At 44.3% G+C, this 21,907-nt stretch overlaps 2 protein-coding genes across 2 annotated transcripts; both read right to left on the bottom strand.

The window, feature by feature from the left end:
• Positions 1-492: 492 nt before the first annotated feature.
• LOC308097432 (beta-galactoside alpha-2,6-sialyltransferase 2-like) lies at positions 493-1,431 on the bottom strand (the record flags this gene model as incomplete). The annotated part of the gene is made up of 1 exon (XM_080445191.1): positions 493-1,431. The coding sequence occupies one exon, from the start codon at positions 1,429-1,431 to the stop codon at positions 493-495; it is 939 nt and encodes a 312-aa protein (XP_080301317.1).
• Positions 1,432-5,429: 3,998 nt separating this feature from the next.
• LOC308096740 (serine/threonine-protein kinase/endoribonuclease ire-1-like) lies at positions 5,430-21,350 on the bottom strand. The gene is made up of 11 exons (XM_080444177.1): positions 21,340-21,350; positions 19,859-20,038; positions 19,435-19,602; positions 19,232-19,346; positions 19,019-19,126; positions 10,789-11,358; positions 10,514-10,674; positions 10,212-10,432; positions 9,940-10,063; positions 6,090-6,181; positions 5,430-5,666 (listed from the first exon to the last, which is right to left on the bottom strand). The coding sequence occupies exons 6-11, from the start codon at positions 11,147-11,149 to the stop codon at positions 5,546-5,548; spliced, it is 1,080 nt and encodes a 359-aa protein (XP_080300303.1). The 5' UTR covers positions 11,150-11,358; positions 19,019-19,126; positions 19,232-19,346; positions 19,435-19,602; positions 19,859-20,038; positions 21,340-21,350; the 3' UTR covers positions 5,430-5,545.
• Positions 21,351-21,907: the final 557 nt, after the last annotated feature.

Below are 21,907 nucleotides of genomic sequence, written 5' to 3'. Positions count from 1 at the left end.
TACCCCTCCTCAGAAGAGAATACAATCAAAACCAACTTCATAAAGGAACAAATAATAAATTAATCCCTTTCTACCCACCCATTCATTCCTAAAAAATAGCACAAAGGTCAACAAAGAAAAAGAAAAAATATATTGTACAATTGTAATGTTAGTTATATACTGTTATTAATATTATAATTATAATTAGTATTATCATTACAAAACATAATAGTTAAGCCCTATTTCTTACGTCAGCTATAAAAAACAATTATTCTATTTTTTTATTGAAATGCTTTTTGCTATATTTTTAATTGCTTATTACCATGTCATGTAAATGACAATTTACAGTAAATCCTGAATAATTTAAAATAAAGCATGCATTTATTTGAAATTAAATTAGAGATAAAAAAACAACAAAAAAACATTTTGTATCAAATGGGGGGTCTGTGGCCTATTGCGTATCAAACTGGTGGCCCTTGCAGTTAAAAAGTTTAAGAATCATTGTTTCACATCTCAAATGTCACAGTTGTTAACCGTGCTGAATCCAGGAAGCGTGGCCACGCCTCGTCTAAGGTCACTCTCACTGCCTATATTGATTCTCCGGATCAACCTCTTCTCGAATTGGACGGGGTGCCACTCGTTCTTTCCGCCCAGGGTGCAGGCGATGTCGTAGATCTTCTCGTAGTAGTGGCACAGGTTCGTCTGCCTCTGGGAGGGAATGTACTCGTACACGTGCACTTCATCGCACAGCGCCATCATCACAAGGATGCCCATAAAGCCAGAGGTAGGTGGCCTGGGTGAGATGTTCACCTGCGTGTTTCCCTGAATCACATCCCAGAGCTGCCAGATGAAGCTGGGGTGAAGCGCGTAGAAGGGCTGACCGGGGTCCAGAGTGCGGCGCTCTGCGTACGGGCTGAACAATCTTCCAACGGCGTACCACTTGTTTAGGTTGAGGTCATAAGGGGGAGATTCCCAGGCCACCAGGGTGACATTCTTGTAGAGAGAGCTGGTGCTGAATTTAAATATAGGTTTGGTCAGAACGTTTGTGTTAATGAAGCGAATAGTTGTCCTGCTTCCCACGTCTTTCTCGTAACCCTCTGTCGGTGCGTGATTGAACCGCATAACTTCGTCATGGGAATCAATCTCCTTACCTAGTCCTGAGTGCAGGATGGCCCCAGTGGAGGCCACCACAGCGCAGGTCTTGACGGTGCCCCGGTTCTCCTGCCGTCTGTGTCGCTGCTCCAGAGGAAGGGGGGGAATCAGGCGGGCCCAGCCCAGCGAGGAGAAGGGCTCCTCCGATCCGTCCACTGTCCTCAGCCTGGCCTGGGTCTTCAGTTGACACAGCACCTCCTTCATACTCTGGTCAGGTCTGCGAACGCCTTTGTATTCTACATTCCAGACGTTGTCCAAGAGGTGCCATATAGGTGGCGCCGATGTCGGTGCCTCCTTCATTGCCGGTGACGATGGAAGAGAGAGAGCCACCAGTGCCAGGATTCCTGCCAGAGTAACTGCCAGGAACGGCAGGATTGGCCGACACCATTTCATACTGGACTGCCGACAACTTCAAACTTCTGCTTTCGTTCAGCTGTAGAGAGTTTTGTGTGATCCAGCAAGTGACGTCTGCAAAACGGTTCATGAAGCTGACTGCTTTGGATGAAGGGCAGGTTGATTGATTTCAAGGGAGAAAGAAGCTGTAAAGCTGGAGACTCTCAAAACAAACAGACACATACTGTACAGTACCTTCCTGGTTCCTTCCTTTACACCTCAAAGTACACAAAGTTTTGCATGTGTGTGTCATGGTAAAGGTTGTGTATGTGAGTGTCATCATGCCTCCATTTGAATGTTGTCTGTCTTGTTTTTGCAAGTGATGTATCATGTTTCATGGACTGGTATCATGATGTGCATGTGTTGTACAGTATGACCACTAATAGATCCCTGCAGAAAGGAAGCTCATCTCAGGAGCAGTGGTGGAAACTCAAGTACTGTACACATTTGAGGTACTTTTACTTTACTGGAGCATTTTACATTTTCTGTATTTTTACTTCTACTCCACTACATCTCAGAGGAAAATATTACACTTTTACTCCACTACAATTATTTGAAAACTTTAGTAACTTTGTAGATTTGGATTATTATTACAAAACATACATTAACCACTTCAGCCCTACAGTATACACATTTCGGCCATTTGGAAATAGCCGATCTACAAGCTCACAATGCGTCGCAATACGACACATTGGGAGCTTTGAGATCTGCTATTTTCAAAATATTTTTTGTACATTTTATACATTTGAAAACTTGAGAAATGGGACATTCTGCACAATGAGTACTTTGTAGTTTTGGTACTTCAGGTATATTTTGATGTTAACGAGATCAAGCAGAAGGTGTCACATTACTCCAGTTTTGGCATCTTTGCACTGGCTTCCTATAATTTTTAGAGTTCAGTTTAAGGTCCTGGTGCTCACTTTTAGAGCTCTGCACAGCCAGGCACCTGAATATTTAACTGACTTACTTGAACCATATGTGCCCAGCAGGACCCTGAGGTCAGCGGACCAGGGTCTATTGGTCATTCCTCGTACCAGGTTAATCACCAAAGGTGACAGAGCCTTTCAGTCTGTAGCACCTAGACTCTGGATTCCCCTTCCTCATGGCCTGAGAGCTGCAGTGTGGATATTTTTAAGAATCAGCAAAAAATACTACTGTTTCAACATGCTTTTGAGTAATGTTATTGAGCTACTCCTCCAATGGTGAAATATGTCTGCTGTTTTGTTTTTCTCTGAGATGCATTGTGTTTTTGTTTCTGTTTCTAATCATTTGAATGTTTCTTTTTTTGCTGTTTTTATTTCTGCTGTATGTAAAGCACTTTGTGAGTCATCTCTGTGAAAAGTACTATACAAATAGAATTTACTTACTTACTTACTTATTTTGAGAACATTATGATGGCCTCATTGATTCTCTGGAACATTGGTAAAACTAAAACTAAAACAACAATCCTGCCATTCTGCATTAATGTATTATCTTATTGAACAATGAAGTTCACCCGCCCTCTCTTTGACTTTGACTAAATTACATCACTCCTGTTTCCCACTGGCATCCATAACAATAGTCCAATAAATCGATAAAAAAGTGCATTATGGCCACCTATATCGTGCATTATAAGGCACTTATAAGGCATTATAAAACTTGTTATAAATGTTTAGAATTATACAACTTATAACAAGGTTTATGAAGTATTATAACTTATAATAACATACTGTATATGTGCTGGTCATAAAGCATTATAAACTCAATAGAACAGCATGTTATAACTACCAGGTAACACTTTACTTAAAGGTTGGGTCTATAATGCATTATAATAACATTTATAATGCATTATAATTCATCATAATGCATTATAATGCACTTATAATGCTTCATAACACTTGTTATAAATGTTTATAATTATGCAGAACAACTTAAAACAAACACACTTTATAACTAAGTAAGTTAAGGTAGTTATAATGTTCTGTTCCACTGAGCTTATAATGCATTATGACCAGCACTTATAATATGTCATAAACGTCGTTATAAGTTGTCATACATGATTATAAACATTTATAACGAGTGTTATAATGCCTTATAAGTGCATTATAATGCATTATCAATGCGATTTATAATGCATTATAGACCTGACCTTTAAGTAAAGTGTTACCCTTTGGGTTCCTTTGCTTCTATGCCTACACCTGTTCTACTGAAGAGCACCTATTTTGAGCCACTGTGATTGAACCCAGGCAGCGCTTCCTTCCTTTTGTTTGAAACTGTCCACATTGTTATTTACAAGTGAATCAGATTTGTATATTCAGACAATGCCAACATTTGCTGATCTACAAGTTCACAGAGCGTTGCTGGATAGGACAACAATGTGATTTGGGCTGCCAGTCTGAACAGGGCCTTTTAGTGAGCAGAGAGACCAAGGATGGAGAAAACAGAACAGCTTCATTACGTTGAAGGAAGTGATGTTGTAGAAAGCTCATCTTCCAGATGGTTCTATGGTTCCTTGCTTTTTAAATACTTTATTTGAAAAGAAATATAGCAAAAAGCATTTCCATACAAAAATAGATTTTTTTTTTTTACAGTTTTTTTCTCTATTTTTTTTTATAGCTGACGTATGAAATAGGGCTTAACTATATATGTTTTGTAATGATGATGATAATAATAATAATAATAATAATATAATAATATAAATCTGCAAAGTAACTTACAACTAAAGGTGCCAAATATGTAGACGGGTAGATATGTGATATCACAATTTAACTCTTTAATCTAACCAAGTTGGCATCCATATTTTTGTCAAACTGTACACCACTGTCTTAAAGTGAACAGGAAACATCAACATCTGTTTCTTCACATCATGTTTTCCCATTCAGTGTTGGGTCATGGTTGAGTCAGACTTCAGCTGCCCTCTCGTGGCCTCATGGTGAAACTACATCACTCACTCTGGTATCCATGACAGTCCAATATTTATACAATAATAATAATAACAACAATAATAACTCTATAATGGTATCTTTACGGAGCCTGTCAGCTCAGAGTGCAGGAATTCTTCAACTCTAATCATCCCAGGAAGGAAACTGTTTGGAAACAGTTCCCACACAAAGTCCAACTACAGATGCACTGAAGCTTAAAAAACAATGTGACAGAATCATGTAAAAATACTTTATGAAACGTATTATTTCATATCTCATCACTGTTGGGTGGAAACCTTGTCCCAAACTGTTACTTTTCAGAAAATGGAAACCTGTGTTCCAATGGATCAGTGGGAGAAGTGGGATGCAAATTCCTCTGAAGTGTCATGTCGTGCAACGTCCATTTCTGATGACAACAACACAGCTGACAGCTGCGGCCCCTCAAGCCCCTTGTAGGGGTGTCAACTTGGAAAGTCTTCCTGATAGGAAGCACTTGGGTTTCCTACGTCCTAACTCCTCATGTATGCTTCCTAATCCTATTTCCTTGGTCCTTCGAACTTGACCCGAGTAGCCAAATGGCCGACTAACTTCAACTTCCTATAGGAGCTAGGATGTATGAGATAGGACAGATTAGAATAAGGACCTGAGACCAGTGGTGGGAAAAGTACTCAAATGTTTTACTTAAGTAAAGGTATCCATACTGCAATATAGAAGTACTCCATTATAAGTGAAAGTCCGAAATTAAAAATGTACTTGAGTAAAAGTACAAAAGTATTGGTATCAAAATGTACTTAAAGTACCAAAAGTAAAAGTACTAACATGTTTGAAAATAGCAGATCTACAAGCTCACAAGGCGTCGCAATGCGACGTGTTGTGAGCACAGTACAGTACACAGTATAGTACTTGAGTAAATGTACTTAGTTACTTTACACCACTGCCTGAGACGCAGTCCTCCCGGTAGGGACAACTATTGGGAGGGGAACAAAATATTGTTACTACAGGCTAATGCATATTGGACTCTTGAATCATGAGAGTCCTTCGAGTCACTGAGTCGTTGAATACTGATTCTTGCATTGGTAAACTGAGATGTGTCTTTCTCTAAAGGGTTTGTACAGAACATGTCAGAACATGTCCTTCAGGGTTGGCCTCGAGTTCCAGTCTTGTTCTTTTGCAAACTGGTAAACACATCCGAACAGAGCAGGAAACATCTCCATCAGGTCAACACCAGCTGCCTCTTCAGCACTGTGAACACAAAGCAGTGATCACTGGAGTCACAACATCTGATGATGAACACACACATCCACAACCATATAACTATGGCAGTCTTATGGCCAAAACTTTCCTTTTGTAAGCAGTAAAACACACAATTATTTAATGCATGCTCCTAAACCAGATTCAATAGAAGACAAGGCATTGTGTTGATTTGTTTGATACATTTTACTGTACGTGCAAATCAATATCCGTAGTATAATTTTCCTACAAATCAAGTATAACACTGATAAATAGAACAGACTTGGACCAACAGTCAGGGAATTATTGTGTTTTACACCCACGGAAAGTGCTCCATGAGAAGTGCTCCATACATTTTGAGGTGATCAAATATTTATTTATAAATGGACAGGATTGACTTCTGTTTGTGTTGTTTTTAAATGTAATTAAACTTACTAGTGCTCATGGAGATTGTGAATGAAGCACAGCAGTCCAAAAGAGTTCTCAGGGTACGACTTCATTTCATCCATCTTCAACTCAAGTGGTAACTGGAAAAAAAAAATACAACTCAAAGATCAAATGAAAGGGAGGTGCAGTATGTTGTAAGGGAATTATGATGCAATGCAATATTTATTCATTCCCATTTCTAGTGTGTATCACCAACTGAGGGCTCCGGTGAGACTGGAGACTGACTTAAAGGAGCATTACACCCCTGGAAGAACTTGCAGTCACTCAATGTTAATCATATATATATTAATGATCTATTATAATATAGTAGATAACAGTAGCAAAATTTCAAATTTGCACCCTATGGCCCGAAAAATATAGAAGTCTTGACATTGACTGGATGACTGGGGTTTGGCTGCATTACTACAATGACCACAATGCTTTGTGTCACTGCACTTCCTTATGGGGAGGAGGCTGCGTGGGGGCGTGGTCTACATTGTAACTTTCCCCTCCCAGTTCTCACTACAACAACATCAACAAACACATACACCACATTGGCCAGTGTTGCCATGTCTGCTTATTATAAGCGGCTGGTTTCTAAAATGTAGTTGATATTTGGGCTCGTTTCCAAATGTTTTGATTGTTGTTTAAACCAGTGGTTCTCAAACATGTTCATGTACTTTTCCACGGACCCTCATCTGTGCACTGCGCGCCAACATATTTGCCAGGGAGACCCTACCAAAAATGTGTTGTTAAAATGTTTAAAAAATATTCCACATTTTGCACTTTTTTCCCCTCAAGATTTTTTGGAAAATAGCAGATCTATACAAGCTCACACTGCGTCACATCGTTACGCGTTGTGAGCTTGTAGATCGGCAATTTTCAAATAACCCATGTCTAGGTTTCAAGTGCTCTTGGCACAGGTATTTTCTTTTGGGCTTGTTTTCATATACCTGGTTGCTTATTTCTCTCACAAGATCTGGCAACACTGAATGCTTTAGAATGATGAATGTTACAACTTTTCCGACTTTTTTGTCTACCTTTGGATCACAAAACACGACATCGAAGCCATGTTCTTTCTTGGACCACGTGAAATCTGCCTCTGTTGAACCAGTACAGTTGGACCAGCAGGCCTACCCACCATTGCAAGTTTGCTATATACCAGGATGTCAGTATCATCATCACCGTGTCTTTGTTGCGCCAGCAAGGTGAAACTATAGTCTTGGCTGCTGTTGTATTGTGTTCTGTATTGATTTGATTGTATATTATAGTAAACTAAATATATCATGTATAAATTAGCATAGTAACACTAAACGTGTGTGTCTGTGTGCGGGAAGGGGGGGGCTATGGGGGCTGCAGCCCCCCTGGTGATGGGAGCAGCCCCCCTGGTGATGGGAAGAAAAAAAAAAAAAAAAAAAAAGTTTTATTTTATTTTATTTTTTTATAATATATATATATTTTATGGATCATAGCAGTCTGTTACGGTCATGGATGAACTTCAACCTGGTGTTTACACTGTCTTTCTGCCTTTTTGTGTTTTCATTTTCTACATTCCATCCCACCATGTAGACAGTCCGGTGCTGGTGACGTGACGTCCATCTTCTACTTGGGAGTCGGGACATCCATGGAGATGCAGCATAGTCAACAACAATATAATAATAAAACAAAACGTTTCATACTCATGTCATGTGTGACTCCTTATCTCTGAGAGCATAATGTTTCACTGTCATTTCCAGTTATATTCTTTGGACTAAACTTATAGAAAACATGGGCATTACTTTAGAATGACATGCTAATGTTCAAATACTCTTGTCATACACAGTGTAATCGTTTTTTTTCTCTTTTTTCAAATGAGACCGTTTCATGCTTTCAATTGGTGTATATGGATAATATTAGATTTTACTATAGCCTATTGTATCTAAGACTAGTAAAGTTGAATCCAATGTGCTGGGGTCCCCAGAAAAATTATGATTACATGTAGAAGTAAATACTAACAGAATGTACAAGAGTTTTTCACTATTATATCTGTAATGCTTACAGTCATGTAATTATGTACCATTCTGCCAAATGAAAGACCATCTCCTATCATGAAACAGTTCAAAAGAACCCTTATAGAATTGGGTGTAAATACATTTTGTCATTATAAATGCTTACACAATGTAGAATATACCAATGAGTAGAGCAAGCAGTGTGTAAATGTAACCGTTTTATTTAGAAAAAAAAAATATGGCTGTAGTGTCCCAGGTCTTCATCTGCAGTTCCTTCATTTTTGCAGGCTGATGACAACTTTCTGTCCTGTCATTGGAAAGAACACATTAGATTAGATTTAGTTTACATGGATATCATCCGACGTGATACCTAATTTATTCTTAGTTGCATGCGCACCAAAAATAGCATACCTACAAGCTCACAAAGTGTTGAGTCCGCGACGCGTTGTGAGCTTGTAGATCTGCTATTTTCGGGACCTGACGTCATGTACTGAGTAGCTCTGAAACATGTCAGTCATGGCGGAGCTTCAACCTGGTGTTTGCACTTTCTACATGTACAGACCTTACATCTACATAAACGTTCATATTTCAAATATAAAGTGCTGACCTCATGCCACGGATGTTACAATTTGAATCAGGTGGGTCTAAGTACCAGTATCTTCCGTATTGTTTAATAAAAAGCATTTTAATCCAATCGGTGGCCATTTTCTCCTTATGCTTTCAATTACGCGACCCTATCGGTTGGGATGTATATTGCACTCTGATACATTATACATCTAAGAGAAAATGGCCACCATTCGGATTTAAATGTTTTTTTATTGAAAAATACAGAAGATACGGGTACTTAGACCCATCCGATTCCAATTGTAACATCTGTGGCCACGGGGTAAGAACTTTATATTTGAAATATGAACGTTTATGTAGATGAAAGGGTTGTGATTGGAGAAAGTGCCAAAACCAGGTTGAAGTTCCGCCATGACAGTCATGTTCCCCCCAAAAAAATACATGGGGTTCCGTGACTACAGGCAAAGTCAACAATAACAAACGTTCCGTTCACGCCACGGCTCCACAAGCTAGTTTAGTCTACCCGAGGGATACAACATGAGATTATAGTGATGGTGGCAACTTTACAGCATGTTTACTTACTCGAGAGACAAGCGTCCACCGTCCACGGTCCGTATACGTTCTGTCAGTTCCACTAGGAAACATCCCCGACAGGTTGTTGCTCCTCACTGTCCGCATATAGCTGCGTGTGGGTCCGGGTACTAAAGTATTACTCTGATATGTTTGCAGACGCCATGATAGTACATGTTTCCTCCGAGGTGGAAAGACTGGTGATGCGAGGTTAGTACATGTGAGGTAGCTAATGGGAGTGGTCGAGTGGGGAAAGAAGGTTGAACAATGTTACGGTGACACCTTCGGGGCCGGTCCTTTGAGCTATGGGGGTTGGTCTGGATTTGAACTACACCTGTAGTCACCTGCAGTCATGTAGTGCGGACATAAGGTGAGAGCTGCGGAAAACGTAATTTGACGCTATGGGCAGCAAAATCGGCGAAGTTCCCCTTTAAGGCCGGGATGAACATTTTCAGGGACATAACTTTTTAGGTAACCGTAGTATAAAGATTCTTATCTATAATGCCAGCTGTTGACTCAACACATTTTAGATCTTTTCTTTCATGTCCAACTGTGCCTCACGTCACAAGATCTGACACTAGTAGCAAAGCTGACATATAGAAGCACTAACCTCGTCATCTACTCTGACCTTTCTTGTAAGAAATGTATTCATTTGGTTGTTAAATAGAATGCTGGTGCTGCATGATAGGCCTACATATAATGTTGGATGCATTTAACACTATTAGTAATAAACTCACCTTGTGTTTCCATGTGTTGAACTGTCCCTGATCAGCATAACGGTCCAGTACAGTGATGAGGTCCTTGTCATCTTCTGGACAGTTGTCAACTTCCTTTCCAATCCTTCTCAAGTACTCTGCTCTCCTGGAAAAAATGATACTGAAAGCATTAGACTGAGCTAGAATATAAGTACCTTCCCACTGGATCAAACTGATTATCGAACTGAAATAATGTTCAGATATCAGTGAATGAATTAATAAATTATGTGGAAGGGACAATGTTTCTATCGTACCTCTTGTTTGTCCAGAAGTAGGGATGATCCAAGCATTCCTCCACTTTAGGTCTTTTCTTTGGGTCTTCATTGATCATCCTCTCGATGAGATCTTTGGCAACCACATCCGGAACATGGTCCAGGTTGTACTTTCCATCCAGAATGTTGCTTTCACATCTAGCGCCTGTACCAAATGGATGGTGTCCTCCAGACAGGATGTAGTATATCAACATCCCAGCCACCTTTAGAATGAGCATGAAAATGAGTAATAACATTTATGTTGTCATTACTTAAATTGTTCTCATGCAGAATAAAAGAACAACCTGGATATCGGTGCTTCTTTTATATGGGAATTGAGCATTGTCCAAAGTCTCCTTTGCCTTCCAGTGTTTCGTTCCTACAACATTTGTGAGTAGGGTTGTTTTTCCTTTGTCTAATCGTCGGCTTATTCCAAAATCTGACAATCGTGCCTTGCTTTGAATATCTGCAGGGAAAATTGGGTGTATCAACATAATAAAGGGTTTTAGAAATACATTCAGTATAAGTTTCTTATATTTCTCATATTAGCTGCTTGTTTTCTATTTATTTTGTAGCTTACCAATCAAGACATTCTGGGGTTTGATATCCCGGTGAAGAATAGTAGGATTTTGACAATGAAGAACACTTAAGCTCACGAGAAACTGGTTTGCAAGCTGTTTCCTCATCAGTTCAGAAAGGCTGTGTTCAGTGATGTATTCTGCCAGGGAGTATTCACATAACTGAAGAGCAAGGTAACCAAAGGTCTCATCCTCTGCAATGTCAACATATCGTACAATTGAAGGATGATCAAGCTCTGGTAGACGTAAAAACTGTTCTTCCTTCTCCAGCGCTTTGAGGTTGAATCTAGACATTCTCTTGATCGCGACTTCAGAGCCATCATCTCTTAACCCCAAGAAGACCTCAGTTCCTTCACTTCCCATTGCGATGCAGAATTCTTAATCTTTCACAAACACAAGACTCCCAACTTTGGTAACTTTACAGTCATCAATGTTTGCAAGCTTCTCTAACTGTTGGTTCCATCTTTTACTGACTGAGTGCCATTTCCGTGGTTTTGGTGTGACAGCTTTCAGCTCCTCCTCTCCTCCTGACATGTCTCTCATGTTGGTCTTCTCATTGGATCCTGATAGCTCTGTAATGGTACACATGGAAACTTCATATACTGTGTTTATATATATATATATATATATATATACCGCAGAAGTGATGGGAATGGGAATTATCGTTCTTTTCACTAAAACGTTTTGCCTTTACAGTCCAACCGACGTACAGCGTCGGGTGTGATTAATCTGACACGCGCTTGTGACATTGTTTTATTTCCATAATCTGTCAGCTACGTTCCATGTACGTTCGTCTGTGACATTGGTTACACATAAATATAAAGCTAAAAGACACGCACATCCCAGACCTACTAGGGTGGGTGCTGGATCAAAAAGTGCCAAAAATAAAAATCTGCACACCAGTATTACAGCAATTTAATTGGTAACGTTTCGAGCCACCGGGCTCTTCCTCAGACCTTTAGATGGGAGCAGATTAAACGTTTTATCAACTACCCAGGAAGTGAACCTCCCACGCAAATGCTGATTTATTTTACCACAGACAGCCTGCCAAAAGCATCCCTGACTAATAAGCATTATATGCCTTAATACATTATAATTGCCCTCTATAACAAAAATCTAATTTAAAACCTTAAATACTGTATTTTATTTATTTATTTTAGAAATAGTTCATCAACACCTGTCGCAAGTTGATGATGTCATTTGTCCATGTGTGGTCCAGCCCTATGGAACGCATGTGCAAATAAAACAAGACCAGGAGACCTGGTTCTGCCAGACCCGGAATAAGTACTAAGATCAGAGCACTACGTCACGGCTAAGCCGGACTTCACATGACGTGTCAGCCTGTGTCTATGCCTATGTATGGACGAAAGGGGCACAGACTTTTATAAGCCGGTCTTCACATGACGTGTCAGCCTGTGTATGCCCATATATGGACGAAAGGGGGACAGACTTTTATGGCTGGGGCCTAAGGGCAAAGGGGGCATGCCCATGTATGGAGAAAACAGGTACAAATATGCCCATGTATGGACGAAAGGGGGACAGACTTTTATGGCTGGGGCCTAAGGGCAAAGGGGGCATGCCCATGTATGGAGAAAACAGGTACAAATATGCCCATGTATGGACGAAAGGGGGACAGACTTTTATGTCTGGGGCCTAAGGGCAAAGGGGGCATGCCCATGTATGGAGAAAACAGGTACAAAGCCTCATGTAGGCCGACCCCTTGGGTCTAGCAAAAAATCACACCCAGTGTGAAGTGGGCGGTGTGGTCATCACAGTGGTCATCATAGTGATGGAAGCTCACTTAAAAAAAAAATATTTTCTGAAGTGCATAATCCTATTTATAGGTTATTAATGTCATCATGTGTCTCGCTAGCCAATCACAGTGCTGAATAGAGTCAGCCAGTAGAGTCAGTCAATCACAGAACAGCTAGGGGTGTACTAATGAGCCAATCACAATACAGCTAATGAGGTGTCCCAACCCCACTTATAGGGGCGGCTACACCGCCCAAAAACAACTAGACACTTCCTAAGGTTAATTTGAGCATAATTTGAACAATATTATACATTTTATTAACACATGCATTCCATACAGTCCATAGGGCTGGACCACACATGGACAAATGACATCATCAACTTGTGACAGGTGTTGTCCACCTTGAGTAAAATAAATCGATAGTTACGTATGTAACTACGGTTCTATGAGTCCTGAATGACCGCCAGAGGCGGTGCTTAAAAGCACTGAATACGACCGGATGGGATGGGATGGCCACTCGCCCCATAGGCGTGGATGATTGTGTCCACAATCCAGTGGGACAGGCGCTGCTTGGAAAGCGCGCACCCTCTGTTAGGGCCGCCGTGACAAAGGAACAGCTGTTCGGACCGCCGAGTATGGGCGGTTGCTCTGATAGAAGCTCTCAGGGCCCGGACTGGGCACAGCAGCTCCATCCTGTCGGACCTCTCCCCAGGCGGAGGGTTGAACCGGGCCAGCCTTATGGGCTGGTTGAGGTGCGCAGTCGACAGCACTTTAGGGAGGAAGGCTGCGTTCGGCCATAGGGTGACACCTGACCCGTCTGAGTTCCACCTCAGACAGGACTCGCTAAAGGGACACCAGACTGTGGCTCCCTACAGTGGCATTATCCATTTTAGCGTGTCGGCTCGAAATGGCTGCCACATAAACCTTTAGGGTCGAGGGAGATCGGCTCTTACCCAGGAGGGACTGTAGGAACTCCAAGATGGTAGGCACGGAGCAGTGCACTGGGTCTTTGTTCCGACCCCTACACCAGTCGGAAACAGCTTCCACCTGTTGTCATATTTCAGCCTGGTGGATGCCGCTCTTGCGTTTAAGATGGTGTGCCTGACCGGCCCCACACAGCTGCTCAACAGCTCCAGGAGCCAGACACCCAGTTGAAGCCGTCGAGGCTCGGGATGCAGGATCCGACCTCCTAGTTGTGAGAGCAGGTCTCTCCTGTCGGGGAGGCGCCATGGCGCCCCGCGGCAAAGCTTGTGGAGCAGGGAGAACCACGTCCTCCCTGGCCAGAAGGGGGCCACCAGCAGTATGGTGTGACCCTCCAGCATGACTCTCTGAAGGAGAGCGCCTCCGGCCAAGGGTGCGCCAGCGCATCCTGACCCAGAGGGCTGGTTGTCTCCGCCAGGGAGAACCAGCGCGGGCAGTGGGTCGATGCCTCTGAGGCAAAGAGGTCCACCCCTGCCCTGCCGAAGCGGCCCCAGATGGTGTGCACCACCTCCGGATGGAGGCGCCACTCCCCAGGTGGGGGCTTTTGGCGGGAGAGGAAGTCTTCCACGTGGTTTCGCTCTCCCGGTAAGTATATTGCCCGTAGGCTCGTCATACGGGGGGCTGCCCACGTAAGGAGGTCCGTGGACACCCGTAGCAGCCGAGCGGATTTGGTGCCGCCCTGGTGGTTGATGTGGTACACGGTCGAGGTGTTGTCCGACCGTACCAGGATGTGCCTGCCCACCAGAAACGTCAGAAAATGCTGTAGGGCCAGGTGCACCGCTCGCAGCTCCAGCACGTTTATGTGGTCGGCACGGTCTTCCGGGAACCACTGTCCTTGAGCCGTCCTGCCCTGCCACACCGCGCCCCAGCCCGAGGGGCAGGCGTCGGTGGCCACAGTCTCCCTGCGGGATGGGACAGACCCCATAGGGACACCTCTTGATATGTAGGCCCTGTCCCTCCATGGGAGTAGGGCGAGGAGACACTGTTTCGACACCCTTATTTTCCTGTGTCTGTGACGCTCGGGGCTAAGTGAAAGCTGTTCAGCCACCTCTGCAGGGGGCACAGTGACAGCAGACCCAGCGGAACGAGCTGAGGAACATGAGGAGCGGCAGCCGTCTGCCTCTCAGGAACGTGGGCAAGAGTTTCAGGATGTCGTCCGCCCGGCGGGGGGACGGACATGCTGTCATGTTTATAGTATTCAGGGCAAGCCCAATGAATGTGGTGGTCTGGGATGGCGTTAGGCAGATCTTTTCTGTATTTACCTTTAGACCCAGGCAGGCCACGTGGGACAGGAGCCGTGCTGTATCTTCGGCTGCCTGCGCCCGGGATGGTGCGCATACCAGCCAATCGTCCAGGGGCTCGAAATGTCGGCGAGCGGCCAGCGTCCCGGGAATCACGGCCCTGCCTCCGCGTAGGACACTGAGGGAAACGCTGGCTCCTAGCATGGGCAGGTGGTAGGCGAGCTCGGGGGGCAGCCGAGAGGCCCCTGTCCCTGTCAGAGGGAGGCCTGTCGGGGGGAGGCCTGCGCCCCAGACCTGCCAGTTGCTGCCTGGTCTGCCCGGCCTGAATGGTACGCTCCAGCGCCTCCTGTGCGGCTGGGCCAAACACCGCTCCCGGCTCCACCGGGAGACTACGGAGGGTTCTTCTAGCTGCCTCAGTGAGATTTGACTGAGAGAGCCAGACCTGGCGCAGAGTCTGGACCAGGGTGGACATCATCCTCCCGAGCTCCCGTGACATGAGGCCAAACGCCTCCAGCGACGCGTCACAGAAAGCGATGGAGTCTGCGTCCGCGCTAGCACTGCCCTCCTGCAGAGATGCTGAGAGGGCCAGCAGTAGGTGCGACAGGGAGTTGCCCAGTCTACCGGCGCGCGACCGTGTCGTAAGCCCTCGTTAGCAGGTCATCAGTGATCCTGCACTGTGCACTGGGGCATCTAATGTCCCGCCGCAGAGCCTCATCGGGGGAGACGACGAGGGATGCGATGCCAGGTTCAATAGCCGGCATACGGTCCAGGCCCACTGCTGCAGTGTCAAGCATGGCCGACAGAGTACGCCCGTCAGCCGAGAGACGGGAGCGGGCACTCGCGTCTCTCCAGCAGGCTTGTAGCTCACTTATGTAGTCCCCTGAGTGAGGAACAGCGAACGTGGAGGCTGGCCTGCGCCTGAAGAAGGCGCTTGCAGGGGCTGCAGCCGTTGCTGCTTTAGAGCCATGCGCAAAACGGTCCGCATGGAACTGTCCTCCGTCTCGCCCAGTGAGGACCGAGCCGAGGAGTGGGAGCCCGGCTCCGAGGCCTGGGAGACACCGTCTCCCCTATCCTCCCCATCAAACTCACGGAAATGAGTGGCTGACGCCGCCAGAGAGAGTGCGTCATCCTCTGGGGTCAGGTGTGGCATTGGAGGCGTAGGCGCCTCTGCCTCCTCCGAAGGGGGATCGGGCCGGCGGGCCATGAGCATGGACTTCATGTGGGCCAGCTCGGCAGACAGCTTCTCCACCTCAGACGACAGACTGCGGTCAGACCTTCTCTTGGGAGGGGGGGCAGCAGCCACCCCAGCCCGACGTTTCGAGTGTCTGGTTCTGGTTGTAGCCAACTCGCCTGATGGGGGTAGGTCGCCTGCACCCTGTGGCGGTTCCACCTCTGCCAGTCTGGCCACCCTCACTGCCCGATACATGTAACTGCAGTTCGTGCAGGAGTTGCCATCCAGTGCCTCACTCAAATGTTCATAGCCCAGGCACACAGGGCAGAGGTCGTGTCCGTCATCTGGCTGGAGAGGAGCCTCACAGGAGGCGCAATAATGGGAGCTATGCTCGGTTTATAGGAGCCGTAGGCTGGGGGGAGGGAGCGCTTACGCTGCCTGTACCAGCGGAGGCTACTAATGGCTGGGCTGCTATGCTGGGAGAGGGTTGACTGCTATATAACGGGGGCTAACAAAACAAAAAAAGAAGCCGCAAAAGAAGAGAACACTAGTATAAAAGAATAGTGTTAAATTATGCCGCCGTGGGCAGGCAGCGTCGAGCTTGCCGTCGCTAAGGCTAATCAAAACAAAGCTATCGTCGAGCAGCTCGCTTAATTAGCTTATCACAAACAAAGGATACTGGTGTAAACAAAAGCGTTAAACTTACACCGCTAAATTACACCGTGCCTGTAGCAGGCAGCGCTGACGCTTGCCGTCACGAGCAGATGCTAATCAAAACAAACAAGCTATTAGTCGAGCAGCGTAGACTATAAACAGCTAGCCGTTCATATGCTAACGGATGCTAACCGGAGCGCTCACGCTACCGTTAGCAACGTGCAACCAATGCAGGAGGGAGGAGGCGCGCACGCAACCTGCACCAACAGAGGCTGATTTATAATGGAAAAACTTAAATCCCAGTTTAGCAGCAGCAACCTACCTTGTGGGGACCGAGGGAACGTCCCCGCCGGTGGAGCAACGGACGCCCACAGCGTCCGTGTGAGCTTAACCCCGCTCAGGGGGAGAGAAGTCGCAATTCTTAGAGGGCGAAATAACGCTACTCCGACCTATGTGGTCACAGAACTACCAGCGACCTCTTTTAAACAAATGATAAGGTAGGTTTGTAATAATAATAATATGGCTTGTGCAGATCTTTTACAACCTGCGCGCGAGAAGAAAAAAGGGACTGACCCCCTGGTGACGCCGGAAGATATAGCCTCTTCCGGTTCATCCTGGGGTCACAAGTGACGTCGTTGGTATACGTACTCGAACTGCGCATGCGCGAAGGGAACTATTCAGTGCTTTTACGCACCGCCTCTGGCGGTTAGCAGGGACGAAATAGAAACAATATTTCAGGTGCTTTTTAATTTTAAAATGTTGTTATAGAGGGAAATTATAATGTATTATAATAATATAATATATTAGCATATAAGGCTTATTAGCCAGGGATCCTTTTGTGAGATAAGTGGTCTCTTCGTGTTGACCCACTCAGCGAGACACAGACGTCGCACAGTATGTGGTATCAGATGTGTTTGTGGGTGCGTGCATGGCACATTTCCCTTGCCTCTAATGGGTTTTTCTGATGGGTTAGGAGGTGGAGAGTGATGAGAGGGCCACGTTTTCATGCAGGCGCGGGTCAGGTCACAACAGTAGGATAAAAAGGACACCTTAACAGTTTTGGAGTCTACCTCTTTACATGGTCACTTTTCTCATAACATCTCACATATTCTAAAACATACTGTGTATGTGTGTGCACAATGTAGTCTGTGTGTTTGTGGAGGCAGTCACACACTGGCCCTCATTTATCAACGCGGTGCAGCCCAAATAATGGGCGTATGGCGAGATCACCGCACCTTTCGGCATTTATCAATATATCCTGACGTGGGCTTCATCCTACCATACGCTGAGATCTCGCGTCTGGTCGAGACCAGTTGTTGACGTTGGCTGCGCCCGTTTATTCCATTCTAGACCTGCGGAGCAGCATTGTCTGACTGTCTGACAGGCATCTGGACACATAATCCACTCCTAAATGTATATCTACACTAATAAATAATCCCTGTGAAAATATAACATTTTATAAAGTAATTTAAACAAACTGCTTTAACAGTCATTCAGTTGCATTGGCTATTTTAAAATAGCAGATCTGCAAGCTCAAAAACGGGTCGCATCGCGACGCGTTGTGAGCTTGTAGATCTGCTATTTTCAAAATATACAGCGCTTCTGCGAGCGCATTTTCGGGACTCCCGACGATCTTTTCATGGACAGTGAGGTGTACAAACTTACAGTAGCTTGTCCTATGTTATGGAGTTATGTCATAGAGAGTTTTGAAGACTACAACCTGGCTGGGTTAATTAAGGATATAAACCCGACGCTCCAATCTCTTATTAATGTGGCGGGACGGAATCACTGCCGCCCGTCCGAGTCTCACGGGGAATATCCTACATGAGTCATGACTGCTTGTGCACTGCTCGGTATGGGTTAAATAAATTAATATACAAACGTATTCCATTCATGGCGATGTGATTGGTATCATAACATGTCATTCATGTAGGCTACAAGCCTACGTGACAAAGATTGTACCGCTACGGTACGGATTACATGAAAAACACAGCTGGGCGGGCGTGTGTGTGTGTGTGTGTGTGTGTGTGTGTGTGTGTGTGTGTGTGTGTGTGTGTGTGTGAGAGAGAGAGAGAGAGAGAGGGGCGTGTGTGTGTGCGTGTGTGGCGAGGCGAACGGGGGAAACTCTTTCTTATTGGCTTTTCATGATTATGTCTTTGGTCGTATTCTGGTTCTTCAATCTTCATGTCGTAAAATCGGGGCGTTTTGAGAATATTTAAGGCTGTGTTATTTAAATGACGCTCGTTTTCAGACGTTTCAACGCTCCGACCTGATATACGCTAGGATCGGCTGTATAGGATCCTTTGATAAATGTGACTTCGACGTTGGTGTACGGCCGAATATATGGAAAAATTAACGCCGGTTTATACGCTGCGTTGATAAATGAGGGCCACTGTGTTTTAGCAAAATGAGTGTTAACACTTATTACTGACCTTGTGTAATATCATTCCTGATGTCGAGCTCCAGCTCTTCTTCAGTGGGTTGTTTCATCTGAGCTGTACGTCTCTTTTGTATTTTGTAGCACAGAAATACCACCAATCCTAAATGGAACAAACAAGGCAAGTGACTTAAACCATGCAGCCAAATGAATAACATTTTACACATACTGTAGATGGTGGGGTTTACTATAGAAATGGCTTACTGACCAACAAGACTACCGGTACATAGAAATAATACGAAGAGGCCTATCAGTCGAGAGTCATGAGCTGCTACAGAAGGAGGATCCAGAGGGAGGCGTACCGTGATATTTCCATATCTGATCTGAAAGAATAGCACAGTGACTTTGTTCAAAGACTGAGTGTATCAAGGATAGGATAGCTCAATGTAGAATTAGAAGATAAATATTTACCTTCAGGGCCTGAATTGTGTCATCAGTTTTATTTAGAATGTCACAGAAGACAAAGTCTGTTGTAGTGATGGTTTTTATGGTTTCCATAACACACTCGTACTGTTTGTCATCCTGTACTCCCTGTACTGACAACTCAGCCACGGTCATGTTCAGTTTGTCAGACTTTTTCTGAAAGATTGAGACAAATGTACCTTTATGTATCAGCCTGTGAATATGTATGTGTACAGTATATCAATAGAAACGTGTGTGTGTGTGTGTGTCGTGTGTGTGTGCGTGTGTGTGCGTGTGTGCGTGTGTGTGTGTGTGTGTGTGTGTGTGTGTGTGTGTGTGGAGGTGTGTGTGTGTGTGTGTGTGTGTGTGTGTGTGTGTGTGTGTGTGTGTGTGTGTGTGTGTGTGTGTGTGCGTGCGCACGAGCATCTTGTACCTGTATACTGATTAACAGTTTAGCTCTTGTCCATGTGGAGGTGAAGCTGATGAACTGTGGATCCGGGTGGTAGGTGAGGTTCATTGGGCAGGGCAGGGTTTCATTGCCTACTCTCAGGGACACAGTGCTAGTGGATGTGTCATCAGCATTTGCAGCCCAAGGTGTATCATACAATAGAGTCTATAGTGACACATAAGACAAGAGAAAAACTTGATGTGAATCCTTGTGCATGTCTGTGTGTAGATATACATACAGTATGTGTGTTTTAGTGTTGTGAAACAAAGGTGCCAGGGGGGGATTTCCCATTGCGTTGCGCAATCGTTGTGTATTGACTGCACGCCTCTCACTGCAATAACAGGGCTATGTGCAGTTGCTCTATCACTAGTCTTGTGTAGCCAGACAACTATTCCACAGTCTCCGAATGCTATATAGAGTCTGGAACTACACCTCCCCAAATCAGAGAGAGGAAGCTGGCATTTCCGTTCACTAAAATGTTTTAAATATCTTTGCATTTTATTTTTTAATTTCCTTTTCTGCTAAGAAGCAAGCTATATGCTTAGATGATTTTGATTCATATTAGGATATATTTGCGTGACTGTAAAGCCGAAACAGAAGTGGGGAGGAGGCTTCAGCTTTACATCTTACTAATGATCAGAGCTTCCATTGCTCCAGACTGTATGGAAAACCGGAAACATTTGAAAATTGTGGAAGGCAACAGTCTGGCCACTATACTCTCTCACCAACTAGGTGCCAGACAAGCTAATACACAATTAGTTGATCTTTCTATGCTGGCTGTTACTGTAGTTACTGTAGCTACAGTATGTGTGAAAGGAGCAGACGCCCTCTGGGCTCGGGCTGCAAGAATGAAGTGCTATGATGATTAGACTGACTGACCTGGTATCAGATTGCTGTCTGCAGCGTAATGTTTAGGGAAACAAAGTTGTGCTGTGCATGCTGTCAGTTCAGTGAGAGCGGAGAATTCACAAAGCGCATCAAACTATACCTCTGTGGAATCAAAGTGGAATCAAATCTCGGAAGTTGAGTCTCGGAATAAATGTCACATGTCCATTAGTGTTCGTGTCCATCATTACACCGGTGAAGAGCTCTAGTGTGCCTATATATCTAACAATTTATTATTCTGACTTCCTTCTGCCTTCCTTATGCCTAAGTGCTTTGTTTATTGAAATGTAATGTTTAATGTAGTTCTTCTAACTAAAAAAAAAAGTAAGCTTGAATTTCCATTAAATAGAAAGTCTGAACATGACTTTAACATTTACAACCTGGTCTTTATCCAGAACTCACAATTGTCAATTGTATCTAAAATAATAGTGCTTTTAGTTAGTTCATTAAATACTGAGGAGTCCAAAACAATGTGGTTACATGTGTACAGGCTACTCTTCGGAGCTACGCCAAACCTGACAGTGAATGTCATGACGTCAACCCCCCCCCCCCCCTGGCGCCTTTGCTTTTGAGGGACCCACCTCCATGCTTGTGACATCTAGATATGAACCCTGGACCATGATCCTCCTCTTCCCACTGAGGAAAAACACAACGACAACTAACGACAAGCCAATCACCGAATATCTGCTAAAGCAAGCTGTGCGGTGACGTCAGATGTAGGCGGATCCGTGGATCTCTTATGATTCGTTTAGGGAAATTCTAATCCCCTCCCCCTTGTAATCGCCGACACGGGAGCCAATTTCAGAATGAAGCTCCACGCAGCTTCAGGCTGATAATCAGGCTAGGGTTCCGAGGTAATAGAATCGGAACCAATCCGGACCCAAAACAATCTTGCTGGTCATGGTAGCCGGGCCAAAAAAAGTGTCATTTTATGGTAGGCTATGCGTTTTTTCCCCCTTACTGTACCAAAAAAGAAAAAAAGCGGTCAAAAGCTGAATTGTTTGTGTACCGTTACTCCCCTAGTTACAGTATGCAAGGACTTTTTTTTTTAAAGTTATTATAAAAAAAATATAAAAAAAAACATTTCCATAATTTTTCAAAATAAAATTTATTTAAGAAATTCCATAAATGTAAAAGAAAAAAAAATGA

Source organism: Gymnoscopelus braueri (assembly GCF_963280865.1).
Source record: "Gymnoscopelus braueri genome assembly, chromosome: 12".
Taxonomy (NCBI): Eukaryota; Metazoa; Chordata; class Actinopteri; order Myctophiformes; family Myctophidae; genus Gymnoscopelus; species Gymnoscopelus braueri.
Note: the sequence above shows the minus strand (reverse complement) of the source record. Positions and strands in the feature narration are given on the sequence as shown.

What these genes read in the sequence shown, in the direction of transcription:
- LOC308096740 (XM_080444177.1), bottom strand. Translation starts at nt 11,149, where the DNA reads ATGGGAAGTGAAGGAACTGAGGTCTTCTTGGGGTTAAGAGATGATGGC. An exon ending in ACCCCAGAATGTCTTGATTG is followed by an intron (nt 10,675 to 10,788) that starts GTAAGCTACAAA and finishes TTTTCCCTGCAG; the next exon opens with ATATTCAAAGCAAGGCACGA. An exon ending in TCAACACATGGAAACACAAG is followed by an intron (nt 6,182 to 9,939) that starts GTGAGTTTATTA and finishes TTTTTTTTCCAG; the next exon opens with TTACCACTTGAGTTGAAGAT.